Source organism: Simochromis diagramma, unplaced genomic scaffold (genome assembly GCF_900408965.1).
Source record: "Simochromis diagramma unplaced genomic scaffold, fSimDia1.1 OVJJ01000361.1, whole genome shotgun sequence".
In the NCBI taxonomy this organism is placed as follows: domain Eukaryota; kingdom Metazoa; phylum Chordata; class Actinopteri; order Cichliformes; family Cichlidae; genus Simochromis; species Simochromis diagramma.
In genome coordinates, this window is record NW_024386860.1 from 9843056 (window position 1) to 9859964 (window position 16909).

Sequence of the window (16909 nt, forward strand, 5' to 3'; positions counted from 1 at the left end):
ATGTTTTGTTTATGTTGCCATAGTGACGGGTGACGCCCTCTCGCTGCGACGGTGTGTCCTTCCGGGGTCAGAGGGCGCCCTGTGTGGTGTTGTTGTTGTTGCTGTGCGGTTGCCGCGCTGAGCAGTTAGCTAGCGGCAGTGTTCTTCTGCAGATGTCAATAAACGGCTGTGCTCCCTGGCTAGCTCACGGGAAGCAAGACCAAACGACACCTCCGTCTCCTCCTTGTCTGAGCTCGCCACAATATTAAACATATCAGGTCCCCATAAGGAGAATCATGTGCTAACGGCTGTCTAAATGACTCGGGTAAAGTTTGTAGCATGCATGCTTGTTGTTTTTGTCTGCTTCCACTTGTCTTTGCACTAGGATGATGTCGGCGTAAATGTGCAGTCATATTCGTTGTGTTCCCACTAGTGCTGTCAGCGTTAATCTCGTTGAAATGACGTTAACGCCACAACACGGCAAATCTCCGTTAACGAGATACCCCTGAAATCCCCGTGCGTGGGGCTAGACAGCCGACACGTTAACGAGCTAACTGCGCTAACACACTAGTTCCCACCCATGTAATTGAGCATTGCGTGGCACATCCAACATACTGTTTTACTTTAGTCCATGACGCGCTTACCTTCAGGGTCATACGTCACATGAAAACCAAAATAATTCCAAACGCCAGATCTGAATGAGGGTGGGGGAGGTTCAATTTGCCATGTTGCAAGGAGAGCTTAACTTCCGTCTCGCTAGCTTGCCCTGCGCTCTTCCTTCTGACGATGCTGTCTGTGTTGAGCGCTCAGTGGATCTGCGCTCGACAGTGCAGCCTAGGCGGAGTAGTCGAACGCAGATTCACTGAGCGCTCAACACAGACAGCATCGTCAGAAGGAAAGTTGATAAAATAAATTACAAATTTTGTATTGTTCATACATATGCGTACCGAACCGAAAAGCACTGTATCGAACGGTTCAATATAACGGTTCAATATAAAAATTTAATTATATATATATATATATATATATATATATATATATATATATATATATATATATATATATATATATAAATAAATAAAAATATATAATTAAATTTTATATGGAAACAACATATTGGGTGACTGCTATACTTGTCAATGTCAGTGTGTAACCATGGCTTAATTCAATACAATTGAGCAAAAACAGTACGATCCATCATCAACAGATTCTTCAGTTCAAATCTAACTTTTTCCTAAATTAATTAAATGTTGATGTGTCACAGTGTGCCAAATCCCAGTGAAAATTAGCAAACCCTTTTGCACCTTCCTGCATATTTCACAGCTTTTCAGCTCCATGTGTGGACTTATTTGGTCCACAGGGCTGAATCACCTTGCATATGTCTCACAGGAATCCTTCAGCACTGAGCACCACACTGCTTCTAACTTGTAAATGGTGCTGACTTATAGATCGTATTTACATCATCACTGCAATAGGAGCATGAACAATAAACATGTCGCACAAGATTGCTTGATATACAACGAGTAAGCGAAGGGATTTTAATTACACGCACCATGTATTCACGCTCAGCATGCAAAAAGTTTGACCTTGTTCAATGAAAGCATGCTTGAAATAATTCATTTCACTTATTTATTCAATAGCCATTGTTATTCAGTGTTTGGGGTCTATGTTAGCAGTGTATTTACTATAGCTAAAAGACACATGAACTGCACAGCTAATATGCATAGTTCAGTGTTTGTTTAATTATTGCATCATGTTGTTTGCATGTTGCAAATTCTCACCGTATCAGGCCCCACTGCCAGATTCCAGTATATTTGTTTTCTTATACAACTGATGGTTTCATGGCGTGAATACAACATAAAGCAGGATGAAAACAATCTCAATATCTTATCTCAGGTTATACCTTCTAGCAAACTGTCACCTCGCTGTCAACCTTCTGTATAGCAGCAATCTCCTTTACATGGAATGCCTTTTTTCTGACTGCCTACATCACAAAGTAAATGATAAGAATGCAAAACACAGCTGTGACACACAGCTATTCTTATGTCAGATTGTCCTGGCCAAGAGATCCAGCATTAACCTAGCACAGCGCCTGGAGAAAAAAGAAAATGAAAAGAGTATGCAAACTCCACAAAACTTAGCCATAACTGCATTGAATCCAACTAGCGCCATGCTTGTGCTATCATCACAATCTGACACCAAGCTATAATTTATAAGCTGCGTCTCAGCTAGCTAGAAGTGCCGTTAACCTTTAGCGTCAGGTATAAATCCAGCTCCCGGGAATGAATCCGTATAAAATACAAGCTGTTTGTGCTGAATGTGTAAATGTGATGAAGTGATTGTTTGTGAATATGCTACCAATAACAATTTAATAAGCTGATATCAAGGCTCACTGCTTTGAGTCTGTTTGGTGTCTCATATCTCCCAGCAGTCAGACATTCCTAATGCAGCTTTAACACGAACAAATCATTGCAAGTTTATCATCATCTCTATCATCTCTCAAGTTTTAATATTGACAACACTACAGTCCATTAGCTTTCAGTGTCCTTGGCTGATATTCCTTCCTAATGATCCCTTACTTCACAAGTAGAGTAAGTGGATGAAGCCTTGATAACTCATCTTGAAACACGACTTGTAGTAAAAACTAACAGATCTCTGCTCCCTGCAGCATATTAATCAACAAAATCGACCAACAAAATAGGCTTTCTGCAGCAAAATAGCAGCCTAATTACATTGAGAAAAGTCAATCAACTAAATTTATTACATTAAAACAGTAGAGAGTGGGGAAAAACAGTTTGGATTTATTATATTTGGAGCGCTTGTTATCTAATTTGTTCTTCTGTTTTTCACTGAATGATGCTGGCAGTTCATTGTGCTTGTGAAAATACTGGATAACACACAGTATCAACACAAAAAAGCACAGATGGAAAAAAAGATTGATTTATAATCAGTTCATCAGATAACACAGACATAACGCTGCACTCCTCTTTCTCATCGAACTCACCCTCATGAACAACCTTACAATGTAACTGCAGCCCAGCCCATGCAGCAATATATTAATGACTAACCTCGTATTGTGGATGGATTTTCTCAGTTGTTCTCCTGACTGAAGTTTGGTCCATTTACAGCATCCAGCCATGCGATTGGATTTGTCCCTAACCATCAGGAACCATGACGTTAACTTTTATCGAGTGGAAAAAAGTAAGAGTTCATCTATGGGCTCAAAATGTGGTCATAAATATTTTGTAATTGTAAATCAGTTTTGCATGTGTAAAAAAAGATTTGTATGTGTAAAGAGAATTTGTGTGTGCGTAAAAAAGATTTGTGTGTGGACTTAGCCAAAAAAAAAAAAAAAAAAAAAACCCTGCAAGTTACAAGTACGAATTTTGACCCTATTTTTCTTCCTTTCATCTGATTGGTCAATGTGATGTCAATCACAAATGTAACAATCCAATCAGAGAACAGATGGGTTTGGCTGTCGGAGGGGCGCTTTTTTTGAACTGCAGGTCTTTGAAGGGAATAAATGCCCTTTTACATGCCAACCCAGCGTTTTCCTTCATCACCATGAAGGAAAACAGTCTGTGGTCGTCCGAGTTTGGTGATTTTTGTGTCACAGGTCTACGTGTTTAATACAGGAACTTCCACAGCCTTTTCAACAGCGCTGCGGACCGCGGGGGGGCGGGCAGTGTTTTGGAAATGACAGTCTTCGTTACAAAGCTTTCTTCGTTATGAATTAGCATATATGTTTTTATTGAACATTTGAAGAACTAGCAAAAAAAACCAGAAACTCTTGTAGAGGACATAAAGTCAGAGATAGAAAAGACAAGGAGCAGGTGCATCTAGTACAGGTAGAGCTGCTGCAAAAACCCACAGAGCTCAGCAGCCAGCGCAACAAATTCTGGATCCTTAGCTTTTAGTTAGCATTAGCAGCACGTGCTGCGTCCGATGTGAAAGGACTTTTATGCTGCGCACTGTGACTCACAGCAATGGTCCCGGGTCAGCCCTGACTTTGTGTTAAACTAATCCTAAAGTAATAATAGTATTTCTAACCACTGACATACCACAACTTTATCCTTTCAACAGCTGCTGAAAGTTAGGGGACCTAACTGCTATCGGATATTTATACCGTATAGAGATCCTCCAGCTTCAAACTGTATTACCCTTCAAAGACCTGCAGTTCAAAAAAAGCGCCCCTCCGACAGCCAAACCCATCTGTTCTCTGATTGGATTGTTACATTTGTGATTGACATGACATTGACCAATCAGATGAAAGGAAAAAAAAAATAGGGTCAAAATTTGTACTTGTAACTTGCAGGGTTTCTTTTGGCTAAGTCCACACACAAATCTTTTTTACGCACACACAAATTCTTTTTACACATACAAATCTTTTTTACGCACACACAAATTCTTTTTACACATACAAATCCTGATTTACAAGTACAAAACTGATTTACAAGTACAAAATATTTATGACCACATTTTGAGCCCATATTCATCCTCCAGCTTCACTGTGTTTATGTTATGCTAACATAGTTGTGTAGCTAGCGATCACGTAGCACATCATTATATACCAGCTAGCCCAGCTTCACTAACCCTACAAACTGCTGTTTAGTTTTCTGTCTTCATTTATGTTGGAAGTGATAGCAGAGCTGTACGTTTTAATTTTTGCTGTGGTGGTTAAGCTGCTGGATTTTTGGCTTCACGACCCTTGTTCATGGTTCGTGCACATCGAAACAGAGCTGTACGTTTGATTTTTTTCAGAAATCCCTCTGTCAGAACATGGTATATTATTTAATCTTAAATTTTTGGGGGGAGACTTCCCGTGTACCCCTAGAGGGAGCCCACGTACCACCAGAGGTACGCCTACCACAGTTTGAGAATGACTGAACTGGCATATGAACAGATTTTAAAACCTTATTCTTTTATAACTAATAGGTCGAGAACAAAACTTTTCTCTGATGTCTTAGCTTTAACTACAAACATTAACCAAACCGGTTGAATAAACAAATGATGGCAAAATCTGTGTTTGAATTGTTTTTGGTCATTTTCATCTAAGGGTGATCCTGGATTAGTTGCTTTAAAACGTGGCTCAAGGCCTTTGCTTTAAAGTGACTCCTCTTAACCACAACCTCTCTAATACTTGTGAATCCCTACAGAAGTGGAAGAGGAAGACCTCAGGTATGGAAGACAGTACCAGCCCAAGTCTTAATAAGAGCTGATCCACCTTTTATTAAGAGCTTTATTGTGGGATTTCCCTCAGGCACAGAAGTGCGAACTGACTGATATGCTCCACTGCAGAGGACTGCAGGACCCCTCTGGATTTGGCTCCAATTAGAGGCTGTTGGGAGACTGTGACACCCCTGGCAGGTTGCGAGGTTTCCTGTGCTGAGTGAAAGCTCAAGAAAACATAGTGTCAAAAGCTCACTGAGGTGCAAATAAGTGCGATGTGTTGTCGTTCTTATGACAGCTGGATTTTTTAAAAATTCATTACTTATGATTTGTTTTCAGAAGGTGTGCAGGTATAATATATTTTTATATCTGTAGAAATCCAGTTGCTTTTGTCTCATTTGAAATTCGAGTTAAACTACTGCTACCTGCAGCTTCTCAAAAGCAGCCCCATCAAAGCACAAGCAAAAGAAGAAGAGCATTATAAAGACCTCTAAACAAACTAACTGTCTTTTACAAACAGAATTTACAAATACAGATTATTGAGTGAAAAAGCAATAAGCTATAAGAATTGTTGCCCATTACATGGCTTCAATTATTATTCAGTATTGAAAGAGCTGATCAGAAGCCAATGAAGCAAAACTGTGCAAAACAACCTCTATTTCTAAGCTCGACACAAAAGATAAATATTTTATTTTAATTTTTAATTTAAAATTAAACAATGTGCCTAACGTCTGAAAGTAGGCTACAATATGAGACTAACCACCATCTAAGGCACTATTGCTTTTCTCTGAATCAGTTAATAGACAGTTACGTCAAATGTCTAATTATGGAAATATTATGGAGATATGTTACACAACATAGCCCACGTCAAAAGCAAAGGATTAATAGCACTTCACTTATTTCTGTGCTTTGAGTTGGATGTCAGTTCTGGTTTAAGCAGAGCTTAAACTACTTTGTTTGGTTTTCCTAATTTAACTAGATTATCCATGTGTGCTGCCTTATTATCAAAATCCAAAATTACGAAGGACCTTGTGACTTTATGTTTCTCTCCTTGGCTTATTTAACGTCTGTCATATTTAACGTCATGAGGTGCTTGACGACATCCTGAGTACATTTGAGGGCTTGTGAATATTGATGCACTAATACAGCGGTTCCCAACCCCCACTGAGTCATTTGGTACTGGGCCGCAATGTTCGAGTGGGAAATGTATGGTTTTCTGGGGTTTTATCTGTGTTTATCACTATTTTTTTAATCTTTTCCTGTGTTTCATGAATAAATCTTCTTTTTTTGGTACTGGTACTGGTTTTATTTGTTGTATTTATCCGTGACACCTTAAAGGCCGGTCTATGAAAATATTGTCCGTGGTGCAAAAAAATGTTGGGGACCGCTGCAATAATATATAGAGATGCAACAATTGACAGGCGAGGAACCGGAATCGGCTGATTTCCGGCTTTCTCTGCCCTAATCAGTAACCAGCTGATCAGCCTCGTGCATGTGCAACGCATACACAGCAGTAGGCCACGCGCTAACATTTAGTTAGCGTGGAAAGTCTTTGTTGTGAGTGAAGACACAAAGTTTGCCAAAACATTTATAACAAAAAAAGTGTTTTCATGAAGTGTTTTTTTTCTCCCCAGCACAGCACAAAAACATGGAATTAAAAAGCCAAAAATCAACTTTCAGTTAAATTGTTATTTTAGGCAGACTACTTGCTCTGAAATTCTAAATCAGTGCTAGCTTGTGAGAGTTTAAGATTGGTGTAGTTGTCCATCCGTTCCAAACTGAGAAACAGTCGGCCCTGGTCTGTTTCTAATAAAGACATTTGCAACCTTCTTATCCTTCTTTTGTCCACCCAAACACAAAACTATAGATTTTAAATTAGTTTCTGTGGCTGGTGCTTCTACTGATCACAAAATTGCCTCCCTCCCTAGTTTTAGTCTGTCTTTCACATGAAAGTCTTCCAAGAGAAAGGTCAGTGGGTCTTACAAATAAATAAATAAATACCAAAAAACCAGGTGACCTTTCAGGCCTTCTGAGTCTCCAGCAAATACTCACCAAACATGTTGCCAATATGCCCGTTTCTCGTCAAAGGCCGCAGCTCATTCTTGCCCCAAGCATAGCGCTTGTAGTTATCCCAGGCAAACTTCATCATCTGCAAAATAAACAGAGGGCAGACAAACGGGTCAGTCGGCTGACAGCAAAGCATCGCAGCGCCAAACCCAGTCATAATTAAATTGGTATAGCTCCAGGCAAACAGAATGATAGATATTGATCAGGTCTGAATTAAGGACACGGATGCAATTATAAACACATAAACCACACTGCTAAACAATACGGTTGACATTTTCACAGCAGCTACTGCTATAAATGACAGACTGACTGGTGTCTGCAGACAAAAGTAAACCTCTTCGAGCAGCACATATTGCTGTTCAGATAGCTGTGATCTGCAAAGAAACTTCCCAATGCAATAATATAGAACAAAAAGGAGCAAGACAAAAAAGTAGAGGATTACAAGAAATGATTAAAGCGTTCTCATCCACCAGCAGCACACTAATCAAATATATTCATAGCTCTTTGTTGTAAATGTCATGTAATGACTATAGCTTTCCAGAAGTGACCAACCTCCAAGAAAACAACTTTAAACTTCTTCAAACTGCTAAAAGTCAGAAGATTACATCAAATGTTGATTTAAATATCAGTTTAAATAATATTTAAGGGGGCACAGTTGCAATACATCCGTGTGCAAGCTGAGCACTCGGCCATAGAAATTTGGCAGCGTAATCTTAACATTGTCCGTATTTGCTTGAGAAAGAATTTGTAAATGCAATGAAATGAAAAATAAAAAGAAATCAGAACTGATTCAGTAAAAATTCTTTTTTAGCCTACTTTCTTCTGAAACCTATTAATAATGAAACAAGAGTAAGAATCAAATGTGAATCACAGCATCAATTTTTACATCCTTGACTTTTTACCGAGATCAACAAAGCGATTACAAGTATCCTGAGGGGAATATGAATATATGTAGAAAATGTAACGTAAATATAGCAAAACTTCATGAGAAATAAACAAATATTGACTTAATGGTTACAATAAGAAAAGAAAAATCAGGGTTCAATGAGTCGTTTTCTGGGGTCGATGAACATCTGCACAAAATGGGATTCCATCCATTGTCCCCACATCTACACCGTAGCTGATTCAACTATTGAGATCTAGGATACTGGTTTGATTAAAATGTGGAACTAAATCATCATGATTTAGTTCTTGTAAACTGAATTGTTGCCACCATCTGACTCGAGTGGGTAAATCTTGCGACAATGTTGCCGCTTTGTTGCAAGATTTACCCACTTTTCACAGCCTTTTATTTTATGTCTTTCTCTCCTGCAAGAACTCCACTCTCTCCCGCTGAACTGTTCAGTGAGCTAAAGCACCCAGACCGAGCCTGCTGCCAAAGCTTCCAGTGTTTGCTGTTGATTACCAATAGATCTCCAGCTCCCACACAATGACATTGAGCTCTTCGCTAGAGACATTCTAGCAAAGGCTCTGCAACTCTGAATGCACTCGTATGAATGGGAATCCTACATTTTAGCTCCACAATATAAATGCATCTCCAACCACTGTACTGCTAATAAACATGGATCATTTGTAGTTACAGAGGACCTCTCGATTAAGCAACGTTTCCCTTCGGTTCAGCGGCTATCATAATTGGGCATCAAAGCACCCCAAATAAAAATGTAATGTTTTTTTTTTTTATACCATCGTAAAAGAAATGCCACGGTGCATGAACGGGTGCTCAGTGCAGAATGCTTGAAAATAAACTAAAAAGTAATTACAGCTCAAACTGCACAAAGTGCTTTCAGTAGTGACAGGTTCATTAAATTCATCTTCTTGTTGCACACAATACAAAAAAACACAACCCAAAGCGGTCAGTATGTGCACAGATGTGGGCAGATGTGTCAGGATTTCCAAAATCCCCACCAGATGATGTCATCTCTATTATCAGTATAGTATGCTGTAAGACTTCTCTCTGAAGGTGGTTTCATATGAAGCTTTGGGAAATAAATATGAATCTGATTATTGCTGACAGGGCCTCCAGCTGAAAATCCTCTCACCCTAAAAGCTTATTATAGATACCACAAAGCATACAGAGCCCCGGCCATCCTTCACACTGGAAACAACCGCACTGCTCAAATTAGTCTTAAATTCAGGGTGGTAAGATTTGGTATCAAATGAATTATGAGCCCTATAACTATTCTGGAGCTGCGGTGCCGGTATAATTTGTTGCTTGGCATTTTAATTGCACCACATATTGAATGACTATGCAGTGAAAACCTTTCGTAGATCAGTAAAGGGTCATCACCGTTGTTTCTCCTTACTTCAGACCTGGCATTAAATCTGACAAAGCAGCATTTTTTAACCAGCGCCTTTTCCCCATTTACACAAATGAATACCGACAATGAAAGCAGCAGTAATCTCTCAGAATGTGGAAAAACAAGCACCCAATATGATTAAGGGAAATAGAAGCAATGAATCTTACGCTGGAAATATGTTCACGAAGGTAATCATTTTCTCCAGTAAATGTTTAAAGAACAAAAATAGCCAGAGCCAGCCTCGCTGCGTCTCGACAGAACGCTCTGCCTCACAGAATGAAAACCAGGAAACGTCTCAAGTTTTATTTGAAACTTACTCCATCTTTTATAATGTCAGCCTGTCTCACTCCTCTGGTGGATTTAAAAGCCAAAGCACAAAAGAAATAGGAAAAAGTGCACAAAATGCAGGATTTGGTAAATGTTAAAACTCCTCGTCCTTCTCAGTTTCTTTTTGAAGGATGTTACAGACGATATGCCACAGCATTAAAAAAAAAATTTAAATGGCATGATGGAAGTTGGACTTTATAATCATCAAATAAATGTTAAGAAAAGCAAAAGAAGTAAAATGGCAGCATTAATCAGCAACAGATTGACTTCAGAGTATGCTAAAATAGAGGATTTCATTCTTAAACGGTACTATTTAATAGGTAGATGAAAATCAAATGCACTGGTGAATACAAAAGCATCAGTGTTAAAATCCTTTCCACTTCAAGTAATTTCAAGTTATGTGTGCATGTAACTGCAGCCAGTACTTGCTATTGAAGCTCACATCTGTGCTGCTGTATTGCTTTGCAGGGGTCACAGCGTGGGAAGATCGAGGTCACACAGCTATACGACTGTTGGTGTACAGACACATCGACACACCATCGTGACGCAATCTGCACCGGTCAATATTTGCTGCAGCAGCAGCCCAGCATGCTACCCCCAAAGCTGCTTATTCAAGAGGGCAAATGGATGAATGATCCATTTCCAGGGGCACACAGAGAAGACACAGACGTGATCTGACAGCGCTCCGACTGTTCTTTGGTTGAACTAATTGGCTCGTTGTTGGGAGAGGCGATCCACGAGCGGGCCAGTGATTAAAACAAACCAGGACCGTAGGTCAAAAGCTGGTCACATGGTGATATATTGCTGATCACATGGCCGAGATGGGTATATGTGATCCAGATCATATCCAAGTATTCATTTCCCTTCCTGCTACATTTTTTTAAAAAATGCAATACTGTTTTTTTTTGGCTAAAAAGAAATCAAATCTAGTTAATGTCAGCCCAGAGGATTAGAACCACCTAGACTATAAAAACATAGTGGATATCCAGATGTGGTTTTATAGAGTTGCTCATCATTCTCCCTTACACTACAGGAGTGTACAGTTAAGTCAGTAAAATCCTAGACTGCAGGGACCCCAAACTGATCAGCATCAATCAGAGCAATAGCAAGGATATCTAAAGCCACAAAAATGGGGAATGGAATGAAACAGGATCTTAAACATTTGCTGTGGCAAGATTAAAAGAAGTGAGTCATTTTAGGGATAAATCCATAAAAAGCTTGACATGAATTTTAATGAAAAATTACATTTTTAGGGTTGCAAAATACAAAAGACAAAACATTTGTCATCTCGAGGTGTATATCAGACTCTGTTAGTGGTGTAATCTGGATAAACTGAACAGTTATGCATCAGCTTCACACAAAAGATGAATGGCTGGTTATATCATTTAGAACAATTTTGCTGAATGTGTAGATGTGCTTTTTGTACACTCAAAGGACGATACGCTTTGGGGTTCCTGCATCTGTTCAATCCACATCTGCTGCTTATATTAATGTACAAACAGAATGTATCAGAAGGTGCATAATCGCACACTGCCGGTGACTAAGAGGGGGCTGATATGCAAATCTGTGAGTCATGTGTGAGAAGTCATGAAAGAACAAGTGGAAAGGGGACTTCAATGGGTTGTTGTTAGCAAGAGCTTGAGGATCTAAAGCCGACAGCTGGTTGGTCACTTTTTGTGAGTTCAAACCATTTTGTTATATTTGGACATACAATAACTGGCAGCCACAAAAGAGCTTTTACGGGCCATTTTATACCCGTGATTAGAACTTCAAAAGATGATTTAGAGTAAGGAAGCATCTGGCAGAGACAATCTGAGCTGGGGTTTCTCTGACGGAAAAAAGAAGAAGAACAAGTAGAAGAAAAAAGCAGCTTCTAAAGCAAAACCACTGCTACAATGAAAGAGACCGTATAATGAGATTGTGCCAGAGGGGTAGGTCTGAATTGGAAGTTTTGATGAAGTGATAAGTCCTCTGAACGGTAGGGCTGAGCATATATTTTAATAATGTGACCCACGGCATTCCACAGCAAATGCAAACACAATTCAATTACTCAGCAAGAGGGGGTTCCCATATGGTTATTCCCAAACAATATAAATCTGCAGTTTTCCCCTCACAACTCGTCATAATTTAGAGTCGATGGCGTCCATCTGCTGCTTCCACTGTTTGGTGTTGCATAAGAACCACAGGATGACATAATGCTCTGTGTTTTCTCTGTTAGTGGAACATATTCATAAGTGCCAATGTTATAGTCTTTGGTTTGAAGTAGAGAGGGACTCATTTCTCATTCCCCATTCCATATTTGATTCACTGTTCAAAGTAACCCTTATTTATCTAAAACTGGGTCTTTTGCAACCCCTCAATTCAACCACTGTCTGAAGCAAGATGTTTAAGTTCTTTACTCCTTCATTTTGAGCCAACTTACGTTTCATTGGATGCTCACGGAAGATTGGCAAGTGGGCGGGGCTTCTTTGTGCCTGAGACCATGTCATGTCATGAATCAGGACACTTTATTAATCCCAGAGGTAATTATGTGGTCACAGTTGCTAAAGAGAGTAAGTTGTAACAAATCAACGCACCAATTAAATAATTTACAACATTTACAAAATATTTTTAAAAAATAGCTCAAATAATAAAAATCCCAGTATATAACACAACATTTTAAATAGACAAAGCTGAAATTGAGATGCTCCTCTTTTCATTTTGTTATTTTCTCAGCTCACCTTGGAACGGTTTGCAGCCAAGTGTGAAGCGGTGGGAATGAGAATCAGCACCTCCAAATCTGAGGCCATGGTCCTCAGCCGGAAAAGGGTGGAGTGCCCACTCCGGGTCAGGGACGAGTTCCTGCCCCAAGTAGAGGAGTTCAAGTATCTCGGAGTCTTGTTCACGAGTGATGGGAGAAGGGAGCGGGAGATCGACAGATTGATTTGGTGCAGCGGCTGCAGCGATGTGGACGCTGTACCGGTCTGTTGTGGTGAAGAGAGAGCTGAGTGTATAAGCGAAGCTCTCAATTTACCAGTCGATCTATGCCCCTACCCTCACCTATGGTCACGAGCTGTGGGTAGTGACCGAAAGAACGAGATGGCGAATACAAGCGGCGGAAATGGGCTTCCTCCGAAGGGTGGCTGGCCTCTCCCTTAGAGATAGAGTGAAAAGTTCGGCCATTCGGGAGGGGCTCAGAGGAGAGATTATATCTCTCGGCTGGCCTGGGAATGCCTTGTTGTTCCCCCGGTCACCTCCTCCTAAGCTGGAGGAGGTGGCTGGGGAGAGGGAGGTCTGGGCTTCTCTGTTTGGGCTGAATAAATGGATGAAAATGGATGGATGGATGGATATTTTCTCTGTAGAGGTTGTGTAGATGTTACAGGTGTGAAGATCCCTTTTTGTGCTGATATTGAAGCCAGCAGAGGTCTGGGAATCTGCAGCAGTGAGCAGAGCACAGCACTCTGCAACCTCTCTAACTTTGTGCACTGTACTGCTTTGTGGCTGAGGTGCTGTGGTTTCTAAATCGTTCCATGTTGCAATAAGACCACTTACAGTTGATTGTGGAATATCTAGAAGGGAAAAAGCTTCACAAACTGATTTGCTGCAATAGTGGCATCCCATTACAGCACCACACTCGTATTCAGCGAGCTCTTTCCAACGACCCATTATTTCACAAATGTTTGTAAAGGGGCCGCCTGGCTAGGTGCCTGATTTTATACACCTGTGGCAATGGCAACTGTATTTATATATCACATTCCGTTATACTTAATGGGACTGAAAACATGTAATTTCAAAGATTAAAAGGCTCAATATTTTTTTTATCAACATAGTGTCTCTGCTCTTATTGAGCAAGGAAAAATAATAAGTAACTGAATTTTTTTTAGTCCACTCTGTCAGACTGGAACAAGCTGCGCTCACTTGGCACTGCACCCCAATACTGGCAACCAACTGCTGCGCTGGCTACAACATGCAGGCTTTTATGCATGTGTTTATCTTACCGATTGGATTTTACAACATCTAAAGAAGACAGACTGCCTTTTATTTCTGTCCTCCTCTCAAAAACACCGGATGTTACAAGATTCATCACAGCTATGAACATCATCTCCAAACACAAAGCAGGCATAACTCACCCACCAGAAGAAGAGCTCATAACACACCGTTATGGAATAATTTCAGGAAACATAATAAGGGTTATGACTTCATGTTGCGGAGTTGCACATAATGATGTTATTTTTAGTAATTATTTGTAACAATCAGTCAGGAGCTGTCACAGTGAAACCTTTTGTCCTATCACAGCATTTGGACTAATTTTATTCTAAATGTCTGATCAGTTTACCAAAACCAAAAACATGTCTCCTCAGTCTTATTAATCAGTATCTGTAGTAGTTATTACATCATCATTATTAGCACATCAACGTTTAGCATAAAGAGTGTAACCTCTGTACATGAGTAGAAAAGAAAACATGGCAACTGGTTAATAATAATAACTATTTTTGGGTGTTATCATTGTAGTGTTATTACTTTATAAACAAGGATGACCAATAAAAATAGATATTGAACGATTACTAAATAACATTTAAGCTGAAGATAACCTTATTGGTTGACTGTAAACAACTGAGCTTTGATTCAATGGCCCAGAGCCAAGGGATATACAATGATAAGCGGCTTGTAGTTTATTCTAGACAACTATTTAGAGCAGGTCTTCATTTATGGGGACAGAAACTGTTCTTGCACACCATGACATCACCACCATCTATAGCAGTGCTGTGGGGATTAAGAAAACATTTGAGAAATATCTTACACCCCCCGAAAAATACATGAAAAAGATGTTACCTCGGATTCATGTGTCACATGTCATCCATATTTGTTTTTTTCCCCCACATACTATAAAATTATGAAATTTCATCAGCCTGATTTTAAGCTCAATTAAGTCCTCAAAGCAACTAAAGCCCATTTTTTCAGACATTTATGGCTTCATCAATCTGTAACGTCATTCTGTCATTCACGTAAAGGTCACTTTCAGATTAATGTTCCCCACAGCTTCATACATGACACAGACAGAGAGAGCTTTATCCGGGAAAGAAGGAGACATAGAGCTACATGACTTGTATTTTTGTTACGTTTGAGTAAATCTAAAATAGCAGTAAGTGGTTCATTTTATATGCTGTACTATCGCTAATCTGGTCCCCCTCTGTAATGGGATTTTTTCATTGTACTACAGTGCATATCCAGCAATGACCTGGCATAAGAAACTACAGTAAAGGCAGAAAAATACATGCAAAAAAACAACAGCAGGTAACGGTTACAGAAGGACAAGTATTTTGATGTTCACATGTCGATTATACAGTAAACGAGCCAGTGGTATGTTTCTATACTGTTTTAGTGAAACTGCCAACCCCCCGTATACCTGTATGCTCTGTGTATTCCTTTTGTGGGGGGGAAAAAAATAAAAAATACACAAATCATGTTGACTTGTTTATCGCTTTCTCAGATAAACAACTTGGATTATTTCAGACTACACGGACAAGAGCCTGCTCTCATAAATAAACATGAAGCGCGCCTCAAAATGCTCTTGACACCTTTCCCAACCTGCCTGTTTTGTAATGCAGTTGTTATATTTGGTTCCACAAGCGAGGCATCCCTCTAATCTGAGGAGGCTTTCATTGGAAAACGGATAATAAATCACCCCGGCACCCTGGCATGATAGCCTCGAGTCACTGCTGCGTTAACGAGGTGCTGTGTCATCACCTGAAACCAGCTGCACCTTTGGCAGGAAAAACACAGAATCAGCTTCCTCCCATTGTTTCTGCCTTAAACTTCCCACCTAAACTTGAATACCTTTGCCTCTCGAATTTCCTCTTGCCTTTCGTATTAGACCTGCTCTGGAGCAGAGCCATTTCCTGCCTATTAAATCCACATTTATTGTGAGCGGTAACACAGCCTTCTTGGTCTCTGAAGGCCAGTGAGGCCACCCTGAGTCAGCACAACACTCTGGTCAATTACGAGCAAGTCCCAAAACAAGAGCCACAGTCGGACAACCAGGGACGAACTGAGCTGTAGATCATTCATGCGTGGAATTAATGAATGTCTGGGATCAACATCAGCCAACCATCCCCATTACAGATATTGTTTAAATTGGGGGATAATACTGCAAGCGGAGCAGAAAAGATGCTTCAGAGTATAAGCTTTTTTTTTTTATTAAAAGTCAGAGTTGTATTGGGGGGGGTTTTCCCCAGAGAAGCTACAACATACTGAATGTTAAATAACTGTAAAGCCAAAACAGATTTCTGATTAGAATGTGTCCACATAGTGTTTGTAATTAGCATCAATTGGTACACTCAGAGACACTTACACCCAGCTGCAAGGAACATTATTTAAGCATGCAAGTGTTACAACTGATGGGGACACCTGGATTCAAGCTCCAAGCTTTAGATCTGCCTTTTCAGATACTAACCAGAAAATAATCTTTCAGGATTTTTGTCTGATGTGAAATTCATCAGGACAGCTACCACAAAAAAAATAAATAAAAAATAAAAAAGTATCCCTCTTTCTTTGGCAGGTGTCCACACCGCTCTCTCCAGCACGGATCATTAGGAGAGATCCTTAGCGTGTGCCAAACTGTCTCCTGAGCGTCCACCACTAGTGGATTGAGTGTTTCGGTGCACCATGAAAGATTCATGCCAGAAAAGAGAGAAGTGCCACAAGGACCCTATTAAAGTGTCTGGACTCTGGTGTTGAATTGTTGGGGAGGTAAACCTGAACTGTTAATGTGCTAAAATAGCCCCAGTAGAGTCTACTTGTTTTCTATAAAGGGAAATATGACAGCAGAGTTGGAAAAAAGATATAAATAAGGCTTAAAAACTAGATTCAATTTCAGCTTCAAGCTCAAATAAAAGGCTAAATCTTGTACGAGCCCTGAAACGACTCCTGGCAGTCTATATCAGCTTTAGAAGTTACAGTGGGGCAAAAAAGTATTTAGTCAGCCACCGATTGTGCAAGTTCCCCCACTTAAAATGATGACAGAGGTCAGTAATTTGCACCAGAGGTACACTTCAACTGTGAGAGACAGAATGTGAAAAAAAAAAATCCAT

General features: G+C 39.9%; 1 protein-coding gene across 3 annotated transcripts in view; it reads right to left on the reverse strand.

Moving 5' to 3' along the window:
• Nucleotides 1-16909, reverse strand: part of LOC120732655 (mannosyl-oligosaccharide 1,2-alpha-mannosidase IA) — a 192202-nt gene that overhangs the window by 103236 nt on the left and 72057 nt on the right. For 2 of the 3 annotated variants that reach the window (XM_040030405.1, XM_040030406.1), the window contains exon 2: nucleotides 7201-7297. In XM_040030405.1, the coding sequence (XP_039886339.1) occupies nucleotides 7201-7297 (97 nt within the window). Of the gene's footprint in view, nucleotides 1-7200; nucleotides 7298-13286; nucleotides 16760-16909 lie in introns of those variants that run through there. The other variant, XM_040030407.1, reaches the window with a different exon arrangement.